Here is a 27,781-nt window from a genome sequence, read left to right on the forward strand (position 1 = left end):
GCTTTCAGACCGCTCTCTGCGCTAGGTGGAGGGCCAGGATACGCTTGATCGTTTGTCGCATTCTTTTGGATATTCGGGGGCACGACCAGCCGTCTCTTTTCTTTAGTACTGTGAGCATCACCATCCTGCCCCTCTCCATCCTCCTCCTCCCCCTCCTCCTCTTCTTCATGTTCGACGGGCGCCTTCCTCGCCATTGATGACTTGTGGTTTCCTTCAAAGCGTTTTTCGCTTGGTTCGTCCTTTTCTCGGTCATCTTGGGTCTTGGACTCCGTTGCTTTCGTTGAAGCCTTTCTCCGCGATAGCTCAGCCTCCAGAGAGCTTGGTAATGTGGTGGATAGGAGCGCAGGCAAGCGTATTGGAGATTTTTCCCTGGTTGTATCGTTCTTTGTCTTCAATGCTGGGGGTGGTCCAGCTTCTTCGGTTTCGTTGCTTTGGCGGCATCTGCAGCATCCTCACGTACCCGTCTCCTGTCACCTTTGTCCGTTGAATTTTGGCTATCCCAGCTTAAGTGAAGAGGTGATAGTAGCGGGGGCACGGACGATCGCGAGGCATTATCTATCTTGCTTGGTGTTCCCTTTGTGCTCCCCGATGCGCCAGGTCGAACGCCATTGACAGAATCGCCACGAGCGCGCCCAGCTGGAGAAGGATTGCGGGCGGAAGTGCTGGTACTTTTTAAGATATTGCGTCCATTGGGAAGCGACGAAGAGCTGGTAGGCTTGTCCCTTGGTGGAATATCGGATGGCGCCAAAGAATCTCTATCCTTTCTGCGAGGGGGCTCATCGCGGCCTGGTCGCGACCGCTCATCGTGGGGGCGAGGCATGTCCGGCCTGTGTCGTTTTTGCGATCTGTGGTCATCGTCGACGTTCGATGCACGTTTCCTGCTGTCTGGTGATACGGGACGAGGTGGAAGGGATGCGGGTGGTTTAGGGGGTAGCCTGCAGCAGAGTCAGTATGGGAGCGAGATCACCGAGGCAATCATGGGTCATCCAATGCGGCATCTTACCTCATGTCAACAACTGGAAGTTCTCTGGACTTTTGTGATTTGGTATCGGGGTGCTGTTCCTTTTGTCGCTGTGAATCGGGCTTCCTGATCTCGGGTACAGATCTTGGCTCTGCAGATGCGCGCTCAAGCTCGCGCTTTTTGGCGCTGGGTGGTTCTGGGGTGGAGGCATCCGAGGTCACACCAGACGTCTTCTTGTTCTTGTAATCACTGAGTGACAGCTTCTTCTTCTCGCCGCCTTTTGCGAGAATGCCCACGTCGCGAGGGACGGGCTTAGGAGGCTCGACACGCATGTCGTAGTAGGATCTAGTAAAAAGCACACCGCGATCGGCTTCCGATACAAGAGTCGAATATTGCAAGCGAGTATTATCCCATTCCTCAGGAACCTTCTGTCGTGATTCGCTGGCGGGGATGCGATATCGCCAGTCGGGGGAGTAAGAGAGATGATGTGGTTTCTCGGGCAGGATGCGCTGTGTGAGCTGCTGAACCGTCTTCGCCGCGGCTTCCATTGTTCATGGATGTCAACATGCCGGAAGGACGAAGACGGGGGTGTGGTGCGATGCTGTGCAGTACAGTTGCGATGCGGTGCGGTACGAGGTTTGGCGATCGCAGGTGACGCGCGCGAGGGGTACGCAGGGAGGCCGAGAACGCGACGATGGAAACGCTGAGGGGAAACTCAAATGCGATAAAGATCTTGAAAGTAGCGCGAGTCCCTGAAAATGGAGGATGCTCAAATCATGCGTCATTCACGACCGATTGGCAGGGTTGTCGCGATGTGATGGTGGCTGATAGTGGTGGTGGTTGATGCCGAGCGACAAGGCATGGAGGTGACCCAGTCGCACACGATAAGGGAAGATTGGAGAGTATTAGCGCGCTGGCTGGAGACGAAACAACAAAGCGGCGGTGGATCGGAGCCCAGAAGCTCTGTCCAGGCCCCGGTGATTGACAAAGAGAGCGGTAACGTTTATGTTGTTGGGGCCGAATGAAACGAGAATTGGGTAGGAATTGGAGAAATAGGTGAGTTAAGCTTGAAGGGTATGAGCCTGTCTCTTTTCTTGTCCCTTCTCTGTTGCTGAGGCTAGAAAGCACCTAACGTACCCCAAGGTAGGTCGGGATCTAAGTTGGGTCTTGGTTTTCATCGGGATGTTTGAGATTTCCAGTGGCAGCCCACCTCAGTCAGGCAGGGCCAGACAGTAACAGTTGCACTTGCAGTTGCACTCGCAGTCGCAGTGACAGACACCTCATCTCACTGACGTTATGTGGCAGTTGGCAGCGGTCAGGAAAGGAAAGAACCACCCGACCAACCTTAGCAGTGACGATCCGTAGTGGAGCAAAAGTAGTAGAGAGCGAGACCTGAGCTACCTGCTAGGTTAGTAGCCTTACTGGGTTGTACATGTATCCAGTAGTGGCCACTGGCTTCATTCCCGTCCGTCCCGTCCGTCACTTCACAGTTTCATGCTATTCTCTTGTTAAGGTAACTGATCCATTCTCCCCTGGGCAGGCATGTCCGCTTGTGGCTGTTCTAATACCTTCCCCTCGTGTTTTAGGTTTTGGTGGCTGATATTGAAGCAGTTTTGTCCATGTCTTGGTCTGGCCGGTTCCTGGGCCCTGTTTCTTCTAGCTGCATGCGCTTATGGGAACAAGCATCAATTAAAGTTACCCTATTATCAATACAGTATCAAAATACCAGTCTAGCAACACATGAAGTGAGGCCAAAGGTGCACAGTCAAGATAATACAATACGAATGTTTTTATTTTATTTTTAAAAGATATATTTAATATTAACATCTATAGTATTATAAAAGTATATCTAATAAGCTTTAATACTATAGCTATCTTTGTTCTTATATTCAACTTTATTATTATATTTTTACAGCAAAGTAAATACTTGATCTACCTATGTGATGTATTGTACGGCTTCTCATTCGAATCATCGTCTGTGCAAGGTATGCACTGGCTAATATATACTACCCAGTCATGATTCAATGAACCAAGTACATAGCAACCTTATCAACAACCCATAAGCTAGAGCTATGCAACATTATCTTCCATATCTCTACACCTTGTTTGCGAGAACAGGCTACCTACCTAGCTAGATGCCCTCTAAACTCAGCTTCAAATGTTCAAGTGTAACAATACGAACTTCAACCACAACGTCTATCCACAACTCTATAAATTCCTCTCTTCCACAACATACACTATTCGTGACGAGCAAACAACCACCCGCCCGGCATTAGCCCAGGGCTTCAGTTGTTGCTGGATACTCGTCTCAATGTATTCAAGTTCGAGATATGCCTGTTAACATAGCGACATTGAGGTTCACACAAGTCAATATTGTACCATAAGTGAATCCATAGATATGTTTTCTCCTGACAATAATGCATAAAGCGCCGGATCCGTAAGGGTATAATGCTGCCTTGCCACCGTTATCTCTCTCCTCCGCATATTTCAATTGATGCCAAAAAGTCACACCCTGGTTACCAAACCAAGACCCACCACCCCGTACGAGAAATCAGTTATACAGACAAGAGTGTTTAACTGACCAACATGTTCCATACAGCATCTCTAAACCAAGCCTTTGCTCAATGGATGCCGTTGACAACCAGAGGGCTCCCATTAGCTCCTTTGCGTCTCTTGCTCGAGACCTCTGGCGAATCGTGACTTCGGGTCTCAAGATGGCTGACCCTGGTAGCCAGGCTGTCCAATTGTCCCGCAAATTGAGCTGGCAAATAAGCAGCGATTTGTTGAGCGACACTGTCATACCACTGCTTGGAGCTGAAATTCTTCGCCCAGTCCGTCATCTGGACCAGCTGGAACTGAACATCATCGATCCCAGTCCTTGAGTCCTTGCGCATCTTTTCAACGTCCTGGATCATCACAGCAACCATACCCTTCACTGACTTAAGTTCAGTTGTCTGTTCCTCAAGGCGTTTTTCCATGTCGTAGTTCAAGTCATACGTATCCTTCTTGGTTTCGCTGATGTCTTGCCCTAATACTGTGATTTGCTGGTCCAACTTCTTCATGTTTTCATCGGCATTTCGCTTCAGCGTTGTGGCATGCGCATCGAATTCCTTCTTGTTCTCATCCACGCTTCGCCTCAAACCTGTTACACGTGCATCAAGTGCCTGGACAGCTTCCTCAGACTTCAATGTACGGGCATTTGCCAGGTCAACAGTCTCGGCAACTAGCCCAGAGGATATCTGGATCATATCCGCACAACGGCTTTTCAATGCATCTTCCAGTCTATCCATCTTGGGAGTGATCAGTTGCAACGCCATCTCCTTTGTCATGAATGCAGGAGCGGGTGTGGGCGAAGAAAGTTTAGAAGACCGTGCATTGACCTCCGACATACATTCCCTTAACTTTGGTACGTCTCTAACAAGTTGGTTAAGCTCATCACTCGGTGGCAGTTCTTCAAGACGGCGTTTTATATCCGCAGGAGATGGACATTCATCCAGGAGACGCCTTATGTCACCAGGAGGCGGCATTTCTTCAAGCAGCCGCTTAAGATGACCAGAAGGTGGGTATTTGGCAAGCAGGCGCTTGGTGTCCACGAGAGATGGGAATTCAACAAGAAGTTGCTGAATTTCGCCTGCAGGCGGATACCCCTGGACCCTTGCCTTAAGGTTTTGGAAGTCTTGCAGTGACCAGTCAGCGGCGCTGGCCTGTAGAGCGTCGACCCTCTGCTGCAGAACATTGGTCTTCTTTTGCTGTTCCTTAACTTCCTTAACCAACGGCTTTAGAGAGGTGAGCGTTGACAGGCGCGCCTCCTGAGACCCCTGTGACTCTTGTGTTTGTTCCACGGATGATCGCAGAGAAGCGATATCTGCAACTAAAGATTCCCCTTTTTGTGAGAGACCCTCTACAGCTGATTTTATGCCGGAAACGACATCATCTATTATCTTTTGCTGTTCTCCCTGGCTTTGGCACGTGCATTGTAAAAGCGAAATATCTTTTTCAAAGGACATTTGCTTTGCCCCACGACTTTCAGAAGTATTTTGCAAGGACAAGATTTCCTTTTCTAAAGAACTTTGCTTTGCTCCATGATTATCAGATGTACTTCGCAGCGATGATATGTCCTTTTCAAGGGATTTTTGCTTGACTTCCTGGTTACGAGAGGTAGTTTGTAAGGATGAGATGTCGTTTTCTGAAGATTTTTGCTTTTCCCCCTGCTTTTCAATAAGAACAGAATTCTGCTCATGGAGCGACTTGACAGATTTTATGCCGTTCGTGAGTCTGTCTGAAAGGTTTTCTGTGTCTTGCTGGAGCTTCTGCATCCTTTTGGGATCAAACTGACTTTTGATAAAGTCTATAGCGCGTCCCTGCATTTCAATTGTTAGCTTGAGCTGGTTATGCTCGGCAGAGGTTGTAGAGGTAGCTGGCTGGCTCTTTTTGGCGGCTATCCTTTCTTCCATCGTGGTGCTGACGCCATCGAGCTTCTGCTCGAGCCGGCTGAGCTTCTCTTCCAGCAATTGGTGTTGCTGTCGACCTTCTTCGACTTTATTTTCCAGAAGTTGAGTTTTCTTCTTCTCGTTCTGAAGGCTGTCCACCAGTTTCCGGATCTCGCTATTATCGGGTCCCTGAGCGCTTGGTAAGGAGTTTTTGAATTTATTCAGCTCAGTCTGCAAACAATTTTCCATACATGCCTTCGTTGACTGGTGCGGTTCCAGTGATTGTGGCTGAAGCTCTGCTGGGGAGCCCTGGACCTTCGTCGGCAAAGAATCTGCTCCTTGTTGAGTGTTGGGTCCTATGGAAGCCTGATCTTGCACGTATTGCTTGAATAACGAATCGAGAGTATCACACAGCGTTGGGTGCAGCTCTCTGAGTTTTTGCTTAAGATTGTTCTTTTCGTTCTCGCATTTTTGGACAGCCTGACGTTGCATCTCGTCAACAGAAGAATATTCAGGAGTTTTAGCAGCCGACCGTTTCCAGTCAGCTAATGTTCTCTTAAGCTTGTTATCAGCTTGGTTGTGTTGCATGCGTAGACAGGCTGCATCGCCGAGCAGGTCTACTACAAGTGGCAGGCCTTCAACTTTCGTGGCGCGCTGCCCGGCTGTAGCGGTCAATATTGAACCTAAATGATGTATGTCAGCGATACTCTCGTCATGTTCTTTCTCAAGACTTGGGCTCTTACCGCGATCACTAGCATTCGTTGACCTCCTGGAAGAAGATCTCTCCAGAGGTGGTTTGCTATGTTTACCGTAAGGCAATCCTCCCCCCTTCCCACCGCCCCTCCCTCGATCGTGGTCTGCATCTTTGGAATGAGACGATTCATCTCGGCGGAGTGAGACACGGTCGGGGAATAATTCTGATGGGGAGCTACCGGCTGGTCGGCGACCGATTCGATCGTCTCTACCAGCCATTGCGGCTCTGGTAGTAAAATGGAGCTTTAAACATCCGTCGAATCAATGAGTAAAGGATTCGAGACAGGACAAATGCCGTGCACCGTGGGTTGCAAATCGAAAGTGGCCCAAGCAGGAGGGCAGAGGGTATCGCTGAGGACGGTATGCGACCGGAGGAATTAAGGGGACCGAATAAAGACTGCGCTAAGTAGGTAGTACTTTGTACCAATGGAACACAGGGCCAAATAGGGTACTAGGTGGTGGATGGATAAATAGTTGAGTACGCCGGGAGGCAATCGCGTCGATGAATTGGCTGAGTGTGTGAGTACCTAGAGAGTGGCAACGCCTCCTAAAACTAAGGAGAGTTAGAGAGCCTCGGTTTGAAGAAGGAACAAAAGAAGGGAGAGAGGGGAGGGAGAGATAAATAAAAGCGTGTGCATTGAGCGAACGAGGATAGAAGAAGAGGGAAGAGGGAAAAAGCAATGAGAGACGAAACAAAAGCGGGAACATGGATGTTAAGGTAGTTGGCCGGTTTATCGAGAGAAAGAAAACCAAGAAAAGACCTGAAAAGGATCAACTAACTAATAAGGTATCTGTTACAACTGGACCAGGGCTACGCAGTATGGGAGTTCACTTCGTGTGGATTATCATCATATATACGGTTGAATGCATTAAATATGGTTGTTTGGGTCAGCTCAGTTATTAAATATAGACCCCTAATCCCCGCTGAATCACCGCTAACATATAACTGACACTAATGAATTTAGTCTCTATAAAGTGGAAGAGAAGCATCCTCCATTCTCGTCGTACAGGACAGCACAAAACGAGGACAGCATAGGGCCAAGTTATCTAGCTTCTACGAATAGTTCTTTATCAGATAACTTAACCACTTGACTCCTGGTGGAAGTTTACGGACTTGGGGAGATGTGATAAACTTTTTTGCATTAATTGCTCCAGCAGCTCGAGCTGAATGGATCTCAGGTACTCGCGTGTAATCGCGTCCATGCAGTGCAGTACCGAGTTGTGGAGTCACATCGATTGATGCTCCTCTTAACGGAGCGGATCACCAATGTGGCGGTGCGCATCTAATACATAGCGCTAAGCGTTAAGCGCTAAGCGATAGCCGCGTGCTAACAATTTTTAATCGAAAGTAATGCGCAGGCTCGTGCAGCTGTCGCGATCTAGCTCCCAGCCCTGCTCTTCAAGCTTTCTTCATCAAAGTCGTTGCCTTACAACTCAATTCCATAACGATTGCTTACGTTACACTCGCGCATAACACGCGACAAGATGGCTGCTGTAAGTAGAATTTACTCGTACCTTCCGCGCAGCCAATTGCTTACAGTAAATTTCCACAGCCTGTGATGACCGTGTCAGAGTCCAAAGACCTTCGAGGTCTGAACCTGATCGCAGCACACTCCCACATTCGAGGCCTTGGTGTGGATGCAACAACCCTTGAGCCTCGAGCTGCTTCTCAAGGTCTCGTTGGACAGGAGAAGGCGCGAAAGGCTGCTGCTGTCATCTTGCAGATGATCAAGGATGGAAAGATTGCTGGTCGTGCTGTTCTCATTGCTGGACCCCCTAGGTATGCTTCCAATCACCATTACCGCACTGCGCGCACTGACACATATGAAGCACAGGAAAAACTGCCATCGCCATGGGTATGGCTCAGTCCCTAGGCCCCGACGTTCCTTTCACAACACTTGCCTCATCAGAAATCTTTTCGCTCGAAATGTCAAAGACCGAAGCCCTTACCCAAGCCTTCCGGAAGTCCATCGGTGTCCGAATAAAGGAGGAGAGCGAAATCATGGAGGGAGAAGTTGTTGAGATCCAGATCGACCGCAGTGTTACTGGTAGCGCAAAGCAGGGAAAGCTAACCATTAAGACCACCGACATGGAGGCAGTCTACGATATGGGTAGCAAGATGATCGATGCCATGACCAAGGAACGCGTTATGGCAGGCGATATTATCTCGATAGACAAGTCTTCTGGAAAGATCACCAAACTCGGCCGATCCTATGCCCGATCTCGCGACTATGATGCCATGGGTGTCGATACCAAATTCCTCCAGTGCCCGGATGGAGAGCTCCAAAAGCGCAAGGAGGTTGTTCACACCGTCACATTACACGAGATTGATGTAATCAACTCAAGAACCCAGGGCTTCCTTGCTCTCTTCTCCGGCGATACTGGCGAAATCCGCAGCGAGATCCGAGATCAGATTAACACAAAGGTCGGCGAGTGGAAGGAGGAGGGCAAGGCCGAGATTGTTCCTGGTGTCTTGTTCATTGATGAAGTGCATATGCTCGATATCGAGTGCTTTTCATACATCAACCGAGCTCTTGAGGACGACCTTGCTCCTGTGGTCATTATGGCCAGCAACCGAGGCAACTCCCGCATCCGCGGTACTGACTACCGCAGTCCTCATGGACTGCCTCTCGACTTCTTGGACCGAGTCGTTATCATCAACACACACGCATATAACCCTGAGGAGATCAAGCAGATTCTGTCCATCCGAGCCCAAGAAGAAGAGATCGATGTGCATCCCGACGCTCTCGCCCTTCTCACAAAGATCGGCCAGGAGGCAGGTCTCCGATACGCCAGTAACCTCATCAGCACTTCGCAACTTGTTTCTGCCAAGAGAAAAGCTAAGCAAGTCGAAGTTGGTGATGTGCAACGCAGCTTCCAGCTCTTCTATGATCCCGCCCGCAGCGTCAAGTTCGTGGCTGAGTCAGAGAAGCGCCTGATCGGCAACACAGGTGCAGTCGACTTCGCAGTAGGCGGAGCGGCCAGCAACGGCGATGAGAAAATGGATCTTAGTTAATTATAATGGCGAGCACAGCCTGGCGTTAAAAGGGTATTGGGTTGTGAAGATAGTAGATCTGAAGTGAGATGGACATCTGTATCATACTGATTTGGGCGTAGAATGGCATAATACGAAAATCCACAAAGAGCACTCTAAATAGTTTTACTCTGTTTCGACCTCCAGCGCAGCAGTGATGACATCTCGTTTCAGAGAGGATATTTCCAGATATGTACTTGACTCTAAATCTTGTGGTGAGCAGAGAGAAGTACTGCGATACGAGGTTTCTGCTATGAGTACTATATCTTGCCATTGAGCTTCAAATATCTAACTGAAGATAACATAAGACTTGCAACTGGGTAGGTGACAACAGTAAAAAGGCGTAATGCTGGATCGGTTTCTATGAAAAACTATATACCTGCAGTCATGCCACGACATCACCTCTACTCTCACAGTATCATTCACGGGCTTGGAGGCCCTTTCAAATCTATGGGCAAGGCTGAGCATCAGTGGGCGTAATATTAAAGTGCTTCGAGAAGGGGTCATCAGCCGCAACACGAGGAACATGCTCAATAATACTCGCAATACGCTCGGACTGTTCTGCACCCCAGAAAGTACCGATAAAGGCAAACATGAGATCCAGCCCAGAAGTGACCTAAAAGAGTATCGGATTAGAAATATTGACAGATTCAGGAGATGATCAACGACTTACGCCTGAGGAAGACCAGACTTTACCATCGATGACATAACGAGCGGGAGATACCCAGTTCACTCTGGGACCCATCTCCTTCATAGTCGCCCAGGCGTTCTTGTTCGTCGTTGCTAAATGCTCATCCAAAACACCCGATCTAGCTGCAACGCCAGCACCAGTGCAGATAGTCATCAGCATCTTAACCTTAGGATACATCTTTGCAATGTAATCCGTAACAGCCTGAAGATTCGGGTTCCTCGCGCCAGGGCCACCAGGAACAATAAGCAGATCAAGATCCAGGTCGTCGTTAAATGTATTGGTTGGGGGGATCGTTGGAAAGAAGCTCGAGTTGAACTTGTTCATGGCCAAAGGGGCTGTGCTAACAGGTTCAAGCGTCTCAGCGATGAGGTGAAGATTGAGTTGCTGGACGGTGAGCGAGAGGATCTGGAGAGGATCTAGAGGACCGAAAACATCGATCATGTCGAGAGCCTGGAAGAGAATAACTCCAACGTTGCGGATTTGAGAGCCCGTGATGTTGGGAACGATACCTGGAGTTATACAGGTTGGCTCAGCATCGCGCGAATAGTAAGGAACATGGGCTTTGGGCCTAGTAATAGTTGAGGCAGAGCTGAAATTCAAGAGGCTGAGGCCGCTGAGAAGAGAAATCGAGAACTTCATGATCATGAAGCACCTTGATATAGAGCTCGCGTTAAAATTATGTTCTGTAGTTGATAAAAGCAAGATGAAAGAGCAAGGCACACGCATGTAAATGTTCTTGGATTACAGAGACACTCGACCATATGTACTACCTGTCATACATCCCAAACATCACCAAGAAATCCTTCACTTAATCCGCGACAAATCCTTAATCCCCCCGTTCTACAAAAACCTTCTCAAAATTGCGCTCAGCTTCCTGCAGCCGTATGCAACTCCCCAGCTACCAGTTACAGCCAATCATTCTCAGGGTTTCATCTGATTGAAACCTTTCATAATTCTCCAGAGATCAAACAATCCCTCCTCAACTTGTGAACCAATATCAAGGCCACCGTCTTCCTCGCAGAGCTTAGACGACATTAACAGCCTGCAATAAGAGGTTGAATAAGAGTGATGGAATACTGCGAAGTTTCTGCTTGCCAATAATAAGGCCGCCTTGGCTCGCCTCAGGTCTTCAACCCTATTCAATACTCTATCCGCTTAATCCTTGAACCCCTTGTTTCCATAATCACCAATTCCCTGGTACGACACGGGGTAGGCCTAGGTCATCATGTTGGGCAATGTCACTCAACAAGCGATTACCTTATCTCACTAGACTGATGTGATTTCCTTATTTCATTCTCGTGTTTCTCGTGTAATCTACCTTCTCCAGCCGCATCGTCTCATCGGCTCATGACGTAGGGGCCAGTTTCTCTACATCCTCGTTCGTACATCGTTATTACCACCTCTTGCTACTCCTATTGGGTATTCGACCACGCCAGTAAGCTGTGACATCCAGCTCCTTGAAACCATCTCTCTGTCCGTAGAGAGTGTGTATTTTCCTCCCATGAACTCCTATACGCACCGGGGGATGGTCATCCAATCCCTTTTGCCCTAATAGAAAAACAAACACCGACCAAATCGCACGTCTATACACCGATACATGGCACGTATCGTACTCGATTGAGAAAGGGGGCTCAGGTGCGCCCTTCTAAAGCAGCAAGTTGGGCGGCCAGTGCCTCATTCCCTTTCAGTAGATCCTCCAGCCATTCCGCTGCCATCGCAAGCATAGTACTTTTACTGAAACCGCCTCCACGAAGGCCAGGAACAAGATCACACAAGTCGTCAAAGCCTTCTTTAATCAGAGTGCGCCGTTTTTGCTCACTCTTTATGTGGTTCTCGCGCTTCTGTTCTTCTGAAAGGTTCTCTCTCGACACTTTGCTATTGTTTGCTGCCGACTTGCGACGTTTTCCCCCAGCAACGTCATCTGCAACAGCCGAAGTGATGCAACCAGCACGTTCCGCTTTAGGTTTCCGCCTCCGCACAGGCTTAGGCGTGATTGTCTCTTCCTGCGCCTCTTCATCTGGAGTATCCTTATTATTTCTGCTCTTCCGCCTTTTACGCGGGGGCGTATCAGCTTCTTGCACTTTCGTGAGCTCAGTCAATCTGCTATGTGGGAGCGGTCCCTTGGTATGAAGTGGGCTGCTGGGTCGCGTGTTATCGGCGCTTTTACTGGGCTCAAAACATTCCAGAACTTTGAGTTGTTCTTTCGTCAAGGACTCGGCGGTTTCTTTCTCCGAGTTGGGAGTATAGCCTTGAATGCGGTTGAAGTTGGCATCAGAACCCCACTGATATTCGGCAGGCGGTGCTCGATGTTGGCGCTTGTCATGGGGTCCCATCATCCAGTCCGGGTAATGCTCTTGCTCGCTTGCTGCAACGCTGCGTCGATGGTCCTCCCGGAATTCTTCTATAGGTTGATGTCGTAGGTGACCTACTGGAGGTCCTATTGGGTGCCTCTGTACCGAAGTATCAATTCCGTTGGAGTTCTGACGCTGGTTTGGGCCGTTTTGAAGCAGAGTAGCCGCCGCGTTCAGCACATCATCGGGAGTGTGTCGATGCTCAGTTTGATGTTGTAAATGGGAAGGAGGAGGTGGTGGCGGGGGCATCATATGGGATCCCATTGGTGCCATGCCATGGAACTCGTTAAGACTATGGGAGAGTCCTTGAGCCGGCGGCTCGCCAAGTGAAGATCCTGGCTGCTGACCAAATGAAGTACTGGATCCCATGAATTGCGGAGGAAGATCAAGCCAAGTATCGCTGAAATTGAGCCCCTCACCGAAGGAGGGCATATTGTAATGGTCGGCATTGATATCATCGAAGAAGGATGTTAGAAGCCTGTTGTCGGTATCTGTCAAGAGAGGAGCTCCAGGTGCAGGCTCTGGCGGATCGTTGATTGGAGGATCTTGATTAGGGTCGAATGAATCTGGTCGGGTTAAAGATTAGCGGGCTGCTCTTTGAGTTGGTGGATGTGATGCGAAGGATAAGGGTCTCGGCGAGCGGTTCACTTACAGCCAAAAGGCATAAAAGGGTCTGAGGGCGGCTGCGACGAACCCATCCTCGGAGCGTGCTGTACGGCGAGCATGGATGCGTCTTTTGTAATATGGGTTTTCTGTAGAGCAAGCGCACTGTGCTACAAATGAGCCACAGTAGATGTATAACTTTTTGTGATTTGAAGGATTGAAAGTATTTGGCGGGTGTATCTCGACTCGATGGTGTAAATGGTAATGTTTCCAGAACGGTGTGCCTTTTCGTTCGGCATTAAGCGTACATAGACCAGGACAATATCGAGCTATGTTCTGTCTGTCTAGCACATGACAGTTCAAACCCGCCAAGTTGATGGCAAATGAGTATATGCCTGGACAAATATCGATTCGCTCCACACGAAGCGCAAAGAAGTGACTGTTGTATCTGGCTGGAGTTTAGGAGGTAGTCGCTGGGTCGCGAGAGCACGAGGAGGAACAGATCGATACGACTATGCTGGTGAATAGTTCGTGAATGTATTATGGACTCTGCGATTGTATGTGTGGCATGTACGTTGCTGTTGCATGTGTTTCTTAAATAGAAGACAAGGAAATATGCTGATAGTCGAGTTTTGTCGCTGGAAGCAAACAGTTGTGAATGGAAGTTGGAGAAAAGTGGTTGATAGTAGAGTTGCAGAGCTGCCTGCTTAAGCCATGAAAGAGAAAGAAGAAGAATAAGAGCGACAGGGGATCAACACAAGAAGGGATTTAGTCTGGACGGAGAGTGCATGTGCTAAAACGTGCATTCGCTGCGTCACATCACACCCGCGACCTAGATGAAGACAAAGAAGGAGCAACTAGAGCCCGACTTCTCCTGCTTCTTCATAGGATGGCCGCTATGCTTCTGGCCGGGAAAGGTTTAGGAATTTTACCTTATAGAGGTCAAATGGTAGCGGGCCAGGAAAAGGATGGGAGGGTTGGGATGGATTGGACGGGATCGTGGAGGTGGTGGTGGTGTTTAACTAGGTAAAGCGGTTTAGGTGGGCTACGTTGGAGGAAAGCGGCGGGAGCCCACCGTGACTGTCCTGGTGCAGAGGAACGGTACGGCAGGTGGAAGGCGGACCGCGAGTAGTAGCTGAGACTTAGATGGAAGGTAGTCTTGTTTTTGGGGAAATGCATCCAAGGACCAGGCTTGCACGGCAATTGGACCCATTGGTCCATGTTGAGCACATTTTGGACCGTCTTAGCCATGTGGGGTTGCCTCGGAGCATTAGAAGCACTCAATCTCCAAGTACTTTCTACCTCGACCTGATGCGCTCTAGTTATTAATCCCCCATGTTCCCCTCCCCCAGGTCACTGTGTCACCTGCAACTTTCATCGACGTCGACCAGAGCCTTTAGCTTTTGAAAAAGCTTGGTTTTGAGTATTCTTGGAGGATTCGGATCGTGGGTGATGTTCAGCGAGTCGAGTCTCTACCAAAACCATAAAGTGATCCAAGCCCCCGCGCCTTGTTCAACAATTACCAAAGCTCTTTCAACACATTCGTCGTTACATCCCCCCCGAGACTCCCGGTAGGGTACTGTCCGTCCTGTAGGTATGGGTATGGGGGGTGTCTATGGGTCGGATCACCTTGTCATGACGTATCCGTATATCCCATAGTCTGCCGTCCAACTCTATGCATCTATGGGACTATCACATGCTTGAACCTCTCTCATCTTCAGCACTCCCAACAGCTCTATTCTGCGACTTTAGTTGACGACGCCTCATCTCCAGCTGTCATTCATTCACCCAGCCAAGCCTTAAGAGTCAGACAGTTCGTCCATTCTTGATTGGCTCTGTTCTTCTGCTGAGAGGCTCGGAGAATCTAGTCATCTTGGCGTTGCACGCAGTTGACTTACTGCAGATAAGTTGGCAGTCACTTGACTCGATTTACTCACCTGTAGTCAGCAACACGATGAGGCTGAACCAACAATATTGCATTGTCTGAATCAGCCAGCATAGCCACAAGCACAAGCTCAAGCACATGCGTCTTTGTTCTCTCAAAAGTGACAAAGACTTTTTTTTTATTTTTTTTTTACATCGACTCGTGACCACGGTCGGCCCGTGCCAGTATGATATTCAGGGCTTACCAGGGTTGATATAAGACCTCCCTGGAAAGGAAAGATGCCAACTGAAATCATGCTTCTTGTGGGAAATCAGGCCAGGAAGAAGAGCCGAAACCTGTTAGGGCCCCGAAATTCGTCGTGGGGCTTCCCTGCCATAGGTTGTTTTGTTTTTCGAGAACAATTTCATTTCCATGTGTGAATCTAGTTATGTCACTTGGAATTCGGATACGGACCAACTGGCTTAGACGTAAGCTAGGGGAGGCAAGAAAACTTAGGAATTTGATCCTAAATGACAAAAAGAATTAGGTAAGTTGGCATAAAGTTAAGGGGTTCTGTCGTGAGTTTATTTTTGGCATCCTATCTTGAGGTCTGGAGTTTTCTTGCTTCCCAGGGGCAAGGTACCTTATGATGACTACCTTAATCAACTGATAAAATTGTACCAGGTAGTAAGAAGATCTGTATCATTGTTTCTGAACTGTTGTTCTCTTTTCTCTTCCATGGCTTTGAAATCATAAGCATGTACAAGATAGAAATTTTCTAATTCCGGCGGCTGTTAACTGAAAGGATTCTCAATTATTCGGCCTTATAAGGTAAAATTTACGTACCGGACCCATCTTGTGCACATGCCTCTATTCCCAATGCAGCAGTTGCCTATCCCTGTACCCCAGAATTACGGGCAGACAGGTGGGGCGTTCCTTTGACCACATGCAAATTGTTGTACCTACAGATGTTAACGTTAGCGATAACCTCACTCAGCTGTTACTTAATCTCACACCTAAAATACCTACCGTTACAACGAACGACCTGGATCTGTTCAGCAGCAGTTACAGTAGAAATCTGGAACGTCTCATGTCTAAACCTGTTCCCAACTACCGTGCCCAGGCCCAGATTGATCGATTCTCGACTTTCATTTAGCTGAACCCCTGAACTCTCAGGTCATCATCGTCACCAGCAACATCGTCAGCCCTCCAATTCGGGCATTATCCGTATAATCTGCCACGAGTACTTTTGAGCTTAATTCTCTCTTGAATACTTGCTAGGCTGTTTCATACTCTCGGCCTCACGGATTTGTTACTCAAAGAATAATAGTTTCTGTCGTGATAGGTTAGTTTCACAATCCCACGTATTGACTTCTCTCATCTGCAACTCCATCACCATGCGGCGGTTGCGCTACGCTACACTGCCTATAGCCTTGGCAGGGGGCGTTATGATCTACGACCTGTCAAGGTAGATCATTTACGTATCTCTCGGTCTATTTCCTGCAGGATTACATACGATCCATGTTTGCCATGTTGCATATTCACACGCGACATCTCGAATATCAAGCCGAGGCTCAAAGTGAGAGCTCGGCGATGAATCTCCACATTTTTGATCAACTTCAAGGGGAGAGTTTATCATATCAATCTCCTGACTGTTCATTTTATCTGGACAAAAGCATAGATATCTTTGCCGCCTTTGCCGTCAAATTCTGTCATCAACCCTCTGTGATCCTCATACGTTGCATGATGTTGACATATCCCCCCGCTACTCCAAACCACCGACCTCCCCTTTTCGATTTTCTTTACACCACCCTTTTCTCTATTCATTATACTTTGCAGGGGTAGATCTGTTATTGACCGCTCATACACAGTCAGGATCCCCGCGATCATCTTTTCAGATACCCACCTTCTGAGTGCCACCGGTAGCAGGTGCCGTAGCCCTGCTTCGGGATATTGTTGGACATCTCTTATGCTGGAGCAGCATGGCTATGCCTGCGATTGATGTGCGCCCTGCCCGTAAAGGGCCCCTGAGGCTCGATCCCATTCCCGAGATCCTACGCCCTTTGATTCGCGCCTATCTCTTGGGCTATGCATCTGCCGTGGCTCCCCGGCTGTTGACATTAGTGTTACAGCATGTTGCTAAGAGAAAGAGGAAACTAGCCAGCCAACTTGCCCCGGACCTTGACGATAGCTCATTTGTCAGCTCTGCGGTATACATAGTGAGGACAGGCTTCAATCCGCAGCGGTTTCCAACGTTTTGTGCTATACTAGCTGGTGGCACTACTCTATTGAAGGCAAGTTAACCTACTCATGATGGACCTCGTCTAGTCCAAGAAATTCGCCGAGTTTTTCTGACATTGGTCGCCTTGTCCTTGGCTGTCAGAACTCACCGGAACGTTAATGTTACTTTGATATGCCGTTAGCTAATACGCCGAAAGGAACCTTTGAAAAGCATTCTAGAGAAAACCGCAAGGGGGCTCAGCGAGGCAGGTCGCTTGAGGTAGGCCTTCAGTTTCACTCTAATGAATCATGATGTTCCTTGCTAAACAATCGCCCCAGACTTGCAAGATGGTTGTCAACATTCCTTGCTGCCTGGTTTGGCCTGCGGCTGCTGCACTCCTACGAGGGCCGAGCGTATACCGAAACTGTGCCACCGAAAGAGGGCTCGGCCCATAATACCGAGCCTCAAACAGTCAAGTTTGCTGGTCGAACAATGGATCTGACCCTGTTTGCCGTCACTCGAGCCCTCGATGTCCTTGTTGGTGATCTGTGGGCGAGGCACAAGGCCCGTCGTCTGGCCTCCAACAGGTGGTCCAAGGTAATTAGGCCATGAAAATCACCTGATTATGATTATCAGATATCCATAGTTACTGACACCTTCCGAAGGCTGAACGATTCCTCTCCAAGTTTGTTGACCCCCTTGTCTTTGCAGCTTCATCAGGCCTTGTTATGTGGGCTTGGTTCTATCATCCCAGCCGTCTGCCCCGCAGCTACAACAAATGGATCACTTCGGCAGCTTCCGTGGACTTAAGACTCATCGAAGCCCTTCGGCGGTGCCATTCAGGCGAGTTTCAGTACGGCAAGGAGACTGGTCAGGCACATCTCCTTCAAGGTATGTGTGTGGACTACGAGTGGCCACTTGCCTGGGGAGATCCTGCGGTAGTTGTTCCCATACCTTGCCAGATGGTCCATATGTCCAGCGGGCCGTCATGCGAGTACCATGCTGCAAGCCGCTTCTTTCGTGCCTGGAAGTGGTCAATGGCTACGTACTTACCCCTGACACTCGCACTCGCTCTTCGAAACCCTTCTCGCAAAGCTCTACATCGAGCCATAACCTCGTCTTGCCGTTCCTCTAGTTTCCTCGCGACCTTTATCACACTCTTCTATTATGGAGTCTGTTTGAGCCGCACACGCGTCGGACCCCGGCTTCCTGGCGGCACAACCATTGAGCGGCGTCAGAGCATGGATAGTGGGATCTGCGTTGGTACAGGTTGTTTGCTTTGTGGTTGGAGTATCATGATTGAAACAGAAAGCCGGCGAAAGGATATTGCGCTCTTCGTTGCCCCTCGTGCCTTGGCCACTGTTCTGCCTCGACGGTATTCTTTGGACAAGGAGTGGCGAGAGAGACTTGTATTCGCCGCCAGTACTGCCGTTGTCTTTACGTGCGTGGCAGAGAACCCCGATCGAGTGAGGGGCGTCTTTGGAAAACTGCTAAAGATGGTTCTCAATAAGTAAACGAGCTGGCTCGGCATACATCAGGAACTGGGACCTCTGTTTCGATCTTGCCATTCCCATCCTTTTTTTCTTGTCGTAACCAATATGTACAGTAGAGCAACGTTGCATAGAATAGTACTTGAATTCTAATGTATAATTATTAAGCAATAAGACCAGATTTGGTCACAAGGCCATGTATGTAATGTAAGATGATAATTCAACTGCAATGCGTCTATATGCTACTAAGCTCATTATCCCTTAAACCAAGCAACAGCCCCCAGCACAAAAATACAGGCCAGCATATCACTCCTCACTGTGGTAAATATCTGGCCATATCGCATCACGACCTCAACATAGCCCTTGGCAGGCTGGGGTAAGAATTGCACCACGGTGCCTACAATGCCAGAAGGGGGGCTGCCTCTCCTATCCAGAAAGAAGCGAGTTGTGAGTAGCAGCGACTCGGCTGTGGCAAATGTCCAAAAGAACAGCTTTTTGCGGTGCTCCAGTTCCGTCTCAAGCTCAGGCTCAGCGGCTGCAATGAGCGGATCGGCGGGTGTCGTGCCTGCAAGGGCGGCACGCTCACGCTCGATCTTGCTGCCAGTGAAGGGGGTAAGTATGACGATGTAGAAGCCCAGGCCGAGAGCTACAAGGGCATGGAGAAGACGCCAGAGGTTTGTAGAGGCGCTATTGCGGACGGCTGTGGGCGGTACGGGGGGTCCTTGGCCGGGTGCCATGCCTGGCATACCAGGAAAAGGAGGCATTGAGCCAGCAGGAAGACCAGCACCAGCCATCAGTTGGGACATCATCTTCATCATGGGATCTTCCTCAGCTGCTCCGGGTGCAGGGCTAGCTGTACCGCTGCCATTACCACGCTCGAAGCCAAGCATCATCTGCCGCAGCTGATCCTCTGAGATGGCGGGTTCTGTGATTTCAGGTGCATTCGTTCGTGAAGTGGCAGTCCGCTTAGGCTCGTAGTAGTGATCTGAGATATCGACTTCTTCCGGGTCGGCATGATCGGCGGTGGCAGACGCAGCGGATGCTGAAGCAGCGGGCGCTGGCGCTGGTGCTGGTGTCGGTATCGGGGCATCAGCCATGGCAGTAGACGCAGTAGTAGGTTCTGGGTCTATGAAAGAAGGTTAGCAACTCTGCAGCTGGAGTTATATGGAACAACTGAATCGAACCTCCTGGGATACGACCCCCAAGACCAGTAATCTTGTTCAACCTTGCAGAACCCCCAGCCTTGAGCTTGGCTTCACGGCGCTCCTTGCGAAGACGCGCTTGTTCAGCAGCTCGCTGGGCGGCAGCATCTTCAGGACTTTGCGTCGCCTCCGACATGATTTGATAGTTATTGGGAGACGTCTTTTTGGTGTCGATATTGAAATATTGGTGTTGATGGGCTCTGGTGACGATGATGTGGTACTTTGGTCGAGTGGGGATCCATTGACAACTGGCCATGATATAGGGCAAGATGATACAAGTCACCTACCCTGGAGATTCACTTGCTGATATCGCAATGCCTCGCATTTTCTTTTGACTCATAAATAAATGGTATTCGAATTTGTATGTATTATTATGTTCTCAAACCTTGATCCTGAACAAATATTCTACTTTCATATTTCACTGAAACAGTCACATCTCTTTATTAGACGACGCGTCGGAAGTTCAGGGATTCAATGGTTGATTACGAAGTATTATTCGAAGAAACATTACCAGAGATTTAGAATCATGGCAGTATTATGAACTAGACAGGCACACAATAACGTCGTCATTTATTTTTCTTCTACTAAACCCTCGGCGTGGGTGTCTTCATGTAAACTTCGTCCCCAACCATGCACACCACGCGCTAAGTTATTCAACATCACATCCCTACCCTCCATACATGATCCATAAGCAAGGCACAATAAGTCATGTTATACTAAAAAGAAGCTTGCTCACGGGGTAGCCTTGCTCATGCTAATCAATCGCTTGACACCGACCTATTGTTGGGCGAGTTAGCATTGTAACCGAGATATGACACAACAAGAACTTACCATCCAGTTGCCGCACTCCTCAGTCTTGTCTCTCTGAAGCTCAACCTGAAGCCTGTGTGCACCTTCGTAATTCCTGGCCTCAATAGCATTGGCAAGCTCGGTAAGCTGTTCAATTGTATCAGGCTTGACAAGTTCCTCGTTGTTAAGGTGGTCAAAGAGCAAGCCAAGCCGCTTCTGCGTATCCTTAACTTGGGGTGCAAATGTCGCAGGGGCCTTGGATGCAACTCGTTGCATATCCTGGTCTAGGATGTCCACCAAACGCTGGGCATTAGGCGGGATATGCGAGCGGTCACCCGCAGGATGTCTGGCCCTGGGAGGGGCTGACGCCTGGGGGGGAGGAGGAGTTGGCTTGGGAGAGGAAGCAGCGGGAGGTCCACCAGGAGGTCCAGGTCGGCCCATGGGAGGAGGTCCGGTCGGAGGAGGCCCCGTGGGAGGTGCAGATTGTTGAGCAGGAGGGACACCATATGGAGAGGGAGCATACTGGTTATGAGGCGTCGACTGCTGAGGAGGAGCTCCAAATGATCCAGCCGGGGGAGGACGGCTTGTGGCTCCAGGAGGGGGTACAGACCCTGGGGGTTGGCTGTACTGTTGCTGCTGCTGTGCTGCAGGAGTGGGAGCATATCGGTTAGTGGGGGGCCCTCCTGCTGGAGGAGCATTGTACGGCGATGCTGTTCGAGGAACGACATTGGGCATTGGTGGGGGGATCGCGCCGGCAGCAGCAGGAGGGGGTGCGTATGGGTTATGGCTACTGGCAGCAGGAGGGGGAGGAGCCTGGAAGTTTTGTGGAGGAGCTGCTAGAGGTGACTGAACGCGAGGCGGCGCTGATCCTTTGGGTGGTGGCGGAGGGGGAGTCGAGCCAGTTCGCTGTCCAAAAGGAGACGCGCCAGGAGGTGGAGGAGGTACACCTGTGCCTTGTTGGCCAGGGAAAGGAGATGTGATAGGCTGGACACTGGGCGTGGTCCTGCGCGCCGGGGGGGCTTTGGTGACAAGAGGAACATCATTCCAGTTGTCCATATTCTTCATCTTGGCTGCAGGTGTCATTGATGAAGGTGTTGTGTTTCGAGGAGGACCGCTCATCGGTGGGGGGGCCAGGGGGGCGGGAGCACCGTAACCCGGCTGAGCAGGAGGCTGATAACCACTGGGCGCTCCATATCCAGTTTGCGCAGGAGGAGCATAACTGTTCTGTGGTTGATAAGGGTTTGAGGGGGGTTGATATTGCTGTGCTGGCGACCCAGTTGATCGGGGAGCAGCCGGGCTTGGGGCAATATGGCTGTAGGGGTTAGCTGGAACAGAGCCAGGCACAGTGCCAACCACAGGTGCGGGTTGAGGAGGTTGGTAGCCAACAGCAGGCTGAAGCCTGGACGATGTCCGGCTCGATGAGGCTGGCACTCGCGAAGCGGGCTGAGCAGAAGGCTTCTTGGTAGCAAGGCGCACACGGTTCCTTGCCAATTCCGCCGCGGGGTAGTTGGAAGGGAGGAGATCGAGGTACTTCTGAGCGGTCTCTAGCTGACCGTGACCAGCCAGAATATCTGCGTACTCGGTGTATTTGTCGTACAGAACGGAAAGCTTCCAATCCGAGGTCAAACTTGTCTCGTTATCCTGGAATTTGGTGGCGTGACGGAAGACGGTGACCTTCTCGATGAAATTCTGCAGAGTTCTAGCATGAACTGAGAACGTGGAATCTTCAGACTCCTCTTTCAATCCAGCCTGTTCAGCCTCGTCAAACTCGTCAGCCCAGATAGACACCACCTTCCCGAGCTTTGATCCAACAAGGTAGCAGAAAGACGCGTCCTTTCGATCGCCCTCTTCGTTGATTCGGTCGCCGAGCGCTTCGCAGAGGTCAGAGAACTCATTAGGGTCGGAAAATGTACAGATAATAGCCATGGTCTCCTTCCAGTTCTCCAAATCGGCGTTGTAGACCACATCCCAGAGGTTCTTAGCTATAACAGAACCAAGCAAACGCATGTAACTGGGCATACCGCTCTTGCGGGACAGATACGCGGCCTGAACCTTGTCAACAAGTTCTTGACCACCACAGTTGGCGATCAAGAATGCGTCGGCGAAACGGTCCTCCTTGAGGCAAAGTTCAGTTGCCTTGGAAAAGTTACCCAACATCAGAGCAGAGGTGATGTTCTTTTCAACTGCGGTATCAGAGTCGCTGAAAAGATGGAAAGGGTTATCAGTCTTGGCACCCTTCGTAGCGGCGAGATTGGACAAGAAGTCGTCACTATCGCCCTCAGCACCATCAAAGAAGCTCGAGACTCGCTTCTTCTTCTTCTCTTCGACGTCCTCATCTGAGGGTTTGGTTTCCTCATCATCTTGGACTTCGGATGCCTCCTCGGCACTGCCATTCGTGAGGTCGTCCTTGGTGAAGCCAAGATATTCGACAATTTTGCTACGGGGGTTCTCGCCGACAAGAGTCTCCATCACTTTCCAATCAGCCTTTTCCTCATCAGTCTTGGCTTGCTCAACCCGGTCAGCACAGATTTCAGAGATCTTGCCAGATGCGATATCCTCTTGAAATTTTTTGGTAGCAGTAGAAATGTCAGAATCAACGGAGAAGTTAGTGATCAAGATCTTCGATGAACGCTTTTGCCCGGGCTGAGTAGCATTGGGCTTGAACACGACAATCTTTCCACCAAAGCCGAATGAAGCACCCACGGGCCTCTCGAACCAGTTGGGAGCCTTGGCCAATGACCAAGAGGCATCTTGAGGCTGGTCCTGAGCAGCGCGGAAGAAGTCCTCATCGTCAAGGTTCTTCTCGGCCGCTGCCTTAGTAGTATCAGGGTTGGTGTTTTGGAGAGTCTGCACCGTGATCTTGCCGTCGAAGCTGGCAGTTGCCGAAAGATTGGGGTTGTGAGGGTTGAACCGGGTGAGGAAAGTCCAGTTCGTCACCTCTGGCAGTTCGCCATACCGCTCGCCAGTGTTAGGATTCCACACAATGGTACGGTTATCCTTGCCTGACGACAACAAGAGGTCGGCATCTTGCTGGCACCAAGACAGGGATAGAATACCAGACTCGTGACCTTGAAGCGTTCTCTCGGGAGCATTGGAGTTTCGCAGGTTCCATAGAAGGATGACAGGGGAGTTGTCGTCCGGGGTAGCTGTCAAGAGCTTCGTCGAGTTGTTGGGGTCCCAAGCAATGGAACTAACAGCCTTTCGATTGTTGTTGAGTGTTAGAGAAGCCTTTTTAGTCTTCAGGTCCCAAACAGTGACAAATCCACCGTTTCCACCGGTGGCGAGAATGTGTGAGACCTTTTGGTTCCATGCGAGGCATTCGATGTCGTCTGATCGGGCAGCAGCATTGCCTAGTCGGAAGGGGTTGGCAATATCGTTGACATCGTAGATGAAGAGCTCCCCTTTGGCGCCAGCTGTGGCCAGGATTTGAGGCTTCAAGGGGTTGAATTCAAGTGTCTTGATCGGGCCACTATGTTTTGATGTTTGGGAAATTAAAGCATCAGACTCTCCAGCAATAAGTTTCTCAGCATCCCAAAGGTCTAGGGAGCCGTTCTCGAGGGCACCAGCAATGATGCCCCTGGGGTGATCCTTGTTGGGAGGGCCCCATGCAACATCGTAAAACCTGAAGTGTTGATCAGAAAATGAGGTTTCAAAAGCGCATTCTTGAGTATCTACCTAGCGTCGGTGCTGATGCTAGCGACAGGTTGTAGTTCGAGACCTTGTTGTTGATCATCCAGAGCAAGATCCCAGAGTTCGAGCTTGCTCTCATCCGAGAAATCGACATCGACAGCTCCAGCACGAGTACCGGTGACTAGAATTGGCTTCCCAGCACCCGGTGACCAGGCGAAGGCGGCCGTTCGTGGAATCTCTCGAAGGCGCACCATGATGGTGATGGTGGGGAGTTTAGGGACTAATGCGACAAATGTACCAGCTCAGGATGATGTTTCGATATAATAAGACGAGTTAAAAAGACAAGAAAATGGACAATTACGGCTGAGAAAACTCCATAAAGTTCTCAACGAATCGTCGCCTCTGCCCGCAGTACTGCTTCAAAAGGAGAACGAAGCAGGGCGAGGTCGGTGGAGGTGTGTCCTGTAGTGGGAGTGGGAGGTATGATGCCAGATTGCAGGCTGGCTGGCTCTCCCCCGTTAGTTGGCTCCTCCTGAGTCCTGAGCTCCCTGTGGCCACGTCCGTGCCTCCTGAGTAAGGTAGGTTGTCCAGAAGGTGGGGCAACTTGTCACGTGAAGTGAGAGAGCCTGATCAGCTAAGGTATGATGTCTATAGGTACGTTAGTACCAGCGAAGAGGGGAATGAATTGAGAGAAGCCGGAGATATCCTAGCTATTGCTACGTAAAGTGCAAGGTACATCTTATTTATGATCGTGGATTGAGGCCGCTTGTTGAGTTGGATCTCAAGGTTCAAGGCAGCAGCTGTGTGATATTAAGGTTATTGTGTGTTTTGGGCCTAGTATATGATGCCTTATATTGTATTGTGGAAAAACAAATACTATATTTTATTATATGGCGTTAGGGCTTTTGGCTTTACTTTGCGTATTGCTATATGGGCATTTTGACTTTTAAAGTAAAGAGCAAGCTATTTACTTCATGGCAAAAGTGCGGAAGTTTAAAGGTTAATCGGTGTTTGATTTATTACCATGCCAATGTTTTGGTCAGACTCACTTACAGGACCCTGAAAGATAGCATATGCCTTAATATTAAAGCTGCCTGTCATAAAATTGGCAATTATGTCTTGAGGGACATTTTTAAAGATAATATAAACTACTTATCTATATTGGTAGTCTGCATGAATTGGGCAAGTATAAGCGTGAAACTGCCAGAAGCCAAATGTTGTAAGTCAAGATCGGAAAGCTCCCATGATCACGTGATAAGCACAGAACCTCTGAGTTACTCAAGCGCACGATGAGTGAATGCTATGAGTTCAACTTCAAGGGCTTTCAAGCTTACGTTAACACCATCCATTCTTCTTTAATCACTAAAAGCGCATATATCATTCCAAAATGTCAGACGCAGCTCGCTGGAAAGCCACTGTCTATGTAGGCGGACTATCTCAAATGGCAACTCAGAGTCATGTCCTCGACGCTTTCATCCCATTCGGTGAGATAGTCGAGGTCAAAGTACCAAAACCCGATGCGCCAAACTCTACAGAGGCACACAGAGGATTCGCCTATGTCGAGTTCGAAGACGCAGCTGATGCGAAGGAGGCTATTGACAATATGGATCAATCGGAGTTTTTCGGAAAGGTCCTCAAGGTATCACAGGCCAAGGCACCCAAAAGCGCAGAGGATGGGCTTGGTAGCAAAACAGCTATTTGGGAGAAGGTATGTTATAATCGAAATGATTGACAAGCAAACTAACATGATTTATAGGAAGGATGGTTGGCCGAGCATGCGGCAGATGATCAGGAAACAGTGCCAGATGCTGGCCCTGACCCTATGCAAGGATTGGAACAACTCGACGTTGCAGGACCAAAACCCGAATGAGGATACAAGTTGGAGGTTTGTTATTGAGCTTATTGCCGGCATAGCGAAGGCGTTCAAGGCATTAGATTGGATTCACGGTTACTGGCGAGAAAGGATAACATATCATCACCGAGAATATTCAGATTTTATACCTGATGGGTTTCCCTACCACCGCACTCATCTGAAATGTACAGTACTGTCCTTCCGAAAACACGTGGACATGCAAACAATTTCATTTCCCCAACAGCATCCCTATCTTTATGCCAAATTTAGTGACCCTCACTCTCGCCCTCGGCGTGGCCCTCGGCGTGGCCAGCATCGTGGCGGCCAGCAGGACCCTGTCGGGCCAGACGGAGGTTCTTATCAACGATGAACTTGCGAGAGATGGAGTAGCCGGCAGCGCCGAGAGCGAAGCCAACGACGACAGCTAGATATAGACATTAGACAAAGGCATGGTTCAGTTAAGTCGTAGTGGTTTACCGAGAGGGTACAGCTCAGGAGGGATCTGCTTGAGCTTTCGGAGACGCTGAGAGATGGTATGGCCTTGGATTCTGTCAGTATGCAGACCAATTGAGATAGTTTCGCATCCGCGTTTGTAGAATCGGGTCGTTCGATTAAGTATCGTCGGGAACTTGTAGCATTACGTACCAGCCTGGTCCTCTTTCTATAAAACGAAGCTGGGTCAGCAATTGATGTCATACTGAGCCGAGGGCTAAAGAGCTCGTTCCCTCAGACGATTGCATAGATTTGGAGATACTCACGGGGACGGGTCGCAACATGCGAGGCGTCTGCCTGAACATTCGAAGAGCAGTGGTAGAACGCATCTTGGAGTGAGTGGGGAGGGTCTAAGGAATCAAAGTCCAGAGGTGATGGTTCAATTGGAAATTATCGGCCTTGGAAGGAGTGTTTGGAGTTGGCCGAGCGAACGAACATCTGCTGATGTGCAATTGCTAGAGCCTAGCAGGCCCACCAGTCCAGATGGGTGCCTTACGCCATACGCCATTGGCCCGAGGTAGCCTGAGGCACACACTGAGCTCTCCCGGAAGGAAATCGAACCACCTGATTTGATTCGAGCCGACACCCATCCATTCTACTAACGTCGACATTGGATACCTACTCAACCTCTCCATCCTAAACGCACCGAGCTCCATACTCGCCGTCATTGACCCCAGAAGAATCTCCCCTCCTCCAAGTCAATTCCTCTTAAAGCTATTCACAATGTCGGACGACGGTCAGGAGCTTGTTACCAAGCCTTTCAAGTTTGTCACTGGTATGTTCAATGCTTGCTTCCCTGATAATCCCGCTGTTGGTACTGCCGTTGCGGGCTCGAAAAAATGACCTGATTTGGCTCCGAGGCTAACACTTCTACGCAGCTGGTAAGCCCGAATCCCTCGACCAGCACCACCATTACCACCGATTTCTCCTCGACGACAGACTGCGATTACGCGACCCCGGCGACGATACTCAATTGCACTTACATCAATTACCACGATTCGATCTAACACTTCATAGGCACTGACGCTCGTTTCCCCAACCAGAACCAGACCAAGCACTGCTGGCAAAACTACGTCGATTACCACAAGTGCATTCTCGCCAAGGGTGAGGACTTTGCGCCTTGCCGCCAGGTACGAGTTGCCGAGCATCACCTCCACCGGCGACGTCCATGCTAATTGACGTCTAGTTCTGGCTGTCTTACCGATCTCTCTGCCCCTCCGGCTGGTATCAGCGCTGGGACGAGCAGCGCGGTATGTTGAAACCCAGTGGTTCCAATCGATCTCGAATAAAGACTAACGCATTGCACAGAGGCCGGAAACTTCCCCGTCAAGCTCGACGCCTAAGCCGACCCCGTAGATTGGATGGATTAGTGGATGTTGTTAGAAGAGTCAGAGCAGACACACTGCAATTGTATCATT

The 27,781-nt window shown here is 49.6% G+C and overlaps 11 protein-coding genes across 11 annotated transcripts; 4 read left to right on the forward strand and 7 right to left on the reverse strand.

Moving 5' to 3' along the window:
• Positions 1-391: 391 nt before the first annotated feature.
• FOXG_08007 (uncharacterized protein) lies at positions 392-1,509 on the reverse strand (the record flags this gene model as incomplete). The annotated part of the gene is made up of 2 exons (XM_018386724.1): positions 392-935; positions 1,004-1,509. The coding sequence occupies 2 exons, from the start codon at positions 1,507-1,509 to the stop codon at positions 392-394; spliced, it is 1,050 nt and encodes a 349-aa protein (XP_018243910.1).
• A 1,783-nt stretch (positions 1,510-3,292) lies between these two features.
• On the reverse strand, positions 3,293-6,873 carry FOXG_08008 (uncharacterized protein). The gene is made up of 2 exons (XM_018386725.1): positions 6,135-6,873; positions 3,293-6,074 (listed from the first exon to the last, which is right to left on the reverse strand). Exons 1-2 carry the CDS (start codon positions 6,361-6,363, stop codon positions 3,583-3,585), a joined length of 2,721 nt encoding a protein of 906 aa, XP_018243911.1. The 5' UTR covers positions 6,364-6,873; the 3' UTR covers positions 3,293-3,582.
• A 618-nt stretch (positions 6,874-7,491) lies between these two features.
• Positions 7,492-9,436, forward strand: FOXG_08009 (RuvB-like helicase 2). The gene is made up of 3 exons (XM_018386726.1): positions 7,492-7,638; positions 7,698-7,924; positions 7,975-9,436. Exons 1-3 carry the CDS (start codon positions 7,630-7,632, stop codon positions 9,158-9,160), a joined length of 1,422 nt encoding a protein of 473 aa, XP_018243912.1. The 5' UTR covers positions 7,492-7,629; the 3' UTR covers positions 9,161-9,436.
• Positions 9,437-9,547: 111 nt separating this feature from the next.
• Positions 9,548-10,627, reverse strand: FOXG_08010 (uncharacterized protein). Its single transcript, XM_018386727.1, has 2 exons — positions 9,852-10,627; positions 9,548-9,794 (listed from the first exon to the last, which is right to left on the reverse strand). The coding sequence occupies exons 1-2, from the start codon at positions 10,593-10,595 to the stop codon at positions 9,627-9,629; spliced, it is 912 nt and encodes a 303-aa protein (XP_018243913.1). The 5' UTR covers positions 10,596-10,627; the 3' UTR covers positions 9,548-9,626.
• Positions 10,628-10,682: 55 nt separating this feature from the next.
• FOXG_08011 (uncharacterized protein) lies at positions 10,683-13,837 on the reverse strand. The gene is made up of 2 exons (XM_018386728.1): positions 12,873-13,837; positions 10,683-12,786 (listed from the first exon to the last, which is right to left on the reverse strand). The coding sequence occupies exons 1-2, from the start codon at positions 12,943-12,945 to the stop codon at positions 11,501-11,503; spliced, it is 1,359 nt and encodes a 452-aa protein (XP_018243914.1). The 5' UTR covers positions 12,946-13,837; the 3' UTR covers positions 10,683-11,500.
• A 2,832-nt stretch (positions 13,838-16,669) lies between these two features.
• FOXG_08012 (uncharacterized protein) lies at positions 16,670-18,422 on the forward strand (the record flags this gene model as incomplete). The annotated part of the gene is made up of 4 exons (XM_018386729.1): positions 16,670-16,981; positions 17,126-17,187; positions 17,247-17,505; positions 17,574-18,422. 4 exons carry the CDS (start codon positions 16,670-16,672, stop codon positions 18,420-18,422), a joined length of 1,482 nt encoding a protein of 493 aa, XP_018243915.1.
• A 230-nt stretch (positions 18,423-18,652) lies between these two features.
• Positions 18,653-19,736, reverse strand: FOXG_08013 (uncharacterized protein; the record flags this gene model as incomplete). The annotated part of the gene is made up of 2 exons (XM_018386730.1): positions 18,653-19,524; positions 19,583-19,736. 2 exons carry the CDS (start codon positions 19,734-19,736, stop codon positions 18,653-18,655), a joined length of 1,026 nt encoding a protein of 341 aa, XP_018243916.1.
• Positions 19,737-20,109: 373 nt separating this feature from the next.
• Positions 20,110-24,588, reverse strand: FOXG_08014 (uncharacterized protein). The gene is made up of 3 exons (XM_018386731.1): positions 24,065-24,588; positions 20,432-24,011; positions 20,110-20,377 (listed from the first exon to the last, which is right to left on the reverse strand). The coding sequence occupies exons 1-3, from the start codon at positions 24,271-24,273 to the stop codon at positions 20,333-20,335; spliced, it is 3,834 nt and encodes a 1,277-aa protein (XP_018243917.1). The 5' UTR covers positions 24,274-24,588; the 3' UTR covers positions 20,110-20,332.
• A 730-nt stretch (positions 24,589-25,318) lies between these two features.
• On the forward strand, positions 25,319-26,180 carry FOXG_08015 (peptidylprolyl isomerase). Its single transcript, XM_018386732.1, has 2 exons — positions 25,319-25,727; positions 25,776-26,180. The coding sequence occupies exons 1-2, from the start codon at positions 25,407-25,409 to the stop codon at positions 25,887-25,889; spliced, it is 435 nt and encodes a 144-aa protein (XP_018243918.1). The 5' UTR covers positions 25,319-25,406; the 3' UTR covers positions 25,890-26,180.
• FOXG_08016 (uncharacterized protein) lies at positions 25,985-26,652 on the reverse strand. The gene is made up of 2 exons (XM_018386733.1): positions 26,349-26,652; positions 25,985-26,295 (listed from the first exon to the last, which is right to left on the reverse strand). Exons 1-2 carry the CDS (start codon positions 26,565-26,567, stop codon positions 26,101-26,103), a joined length of 414 nt encoding a protein of 137 aa, XP_018243919.1. The 5' UTR covers positions 26,568-26,652; the 3' UTR covers positions 25,985-26,100.
• A 434-nt stretch (positions 26,653-27,086) lies between these two features.
• FOXG_08017 (uncharacterized protein) lies at positions 27,087-27,706 on the forward strand (the record flags this gene model as incomplete). The annotated part of the gene is made up of 4 exons (XM_018386734.1): positions 27,087-27,138; positions 27,381-27,493; positions 27,550-27,613; positions 27,672-27,706. The coding sequence occupies 4 exons, from the start codon at positions 27,087-27,089 to the stop codon at positions 27,704-27,706; spliced, it is 264 nt and encodes an 87-aa protein (XP_018243920.1).
• Between the last annotated feature and the right edge of the window lie 75 nt (positions 27,707-27,781).

Source organism: Fusarium oxysporum, chromosome 4 (assembly GCF_000149955.1).
Source record: "Fusarium oxysporum f. sp. lycopersici 4287 chromosome 4, whole genome shotgun sequence".
In the NCBI taxonomy this organism is placed as follows: domain Eukaryota; kingdom Fungi; phylum Ascomycota; class Sordariomycetes; order Hypocreales; family Nectriaceae; genus Fusarium; species Fusarium oxysporum.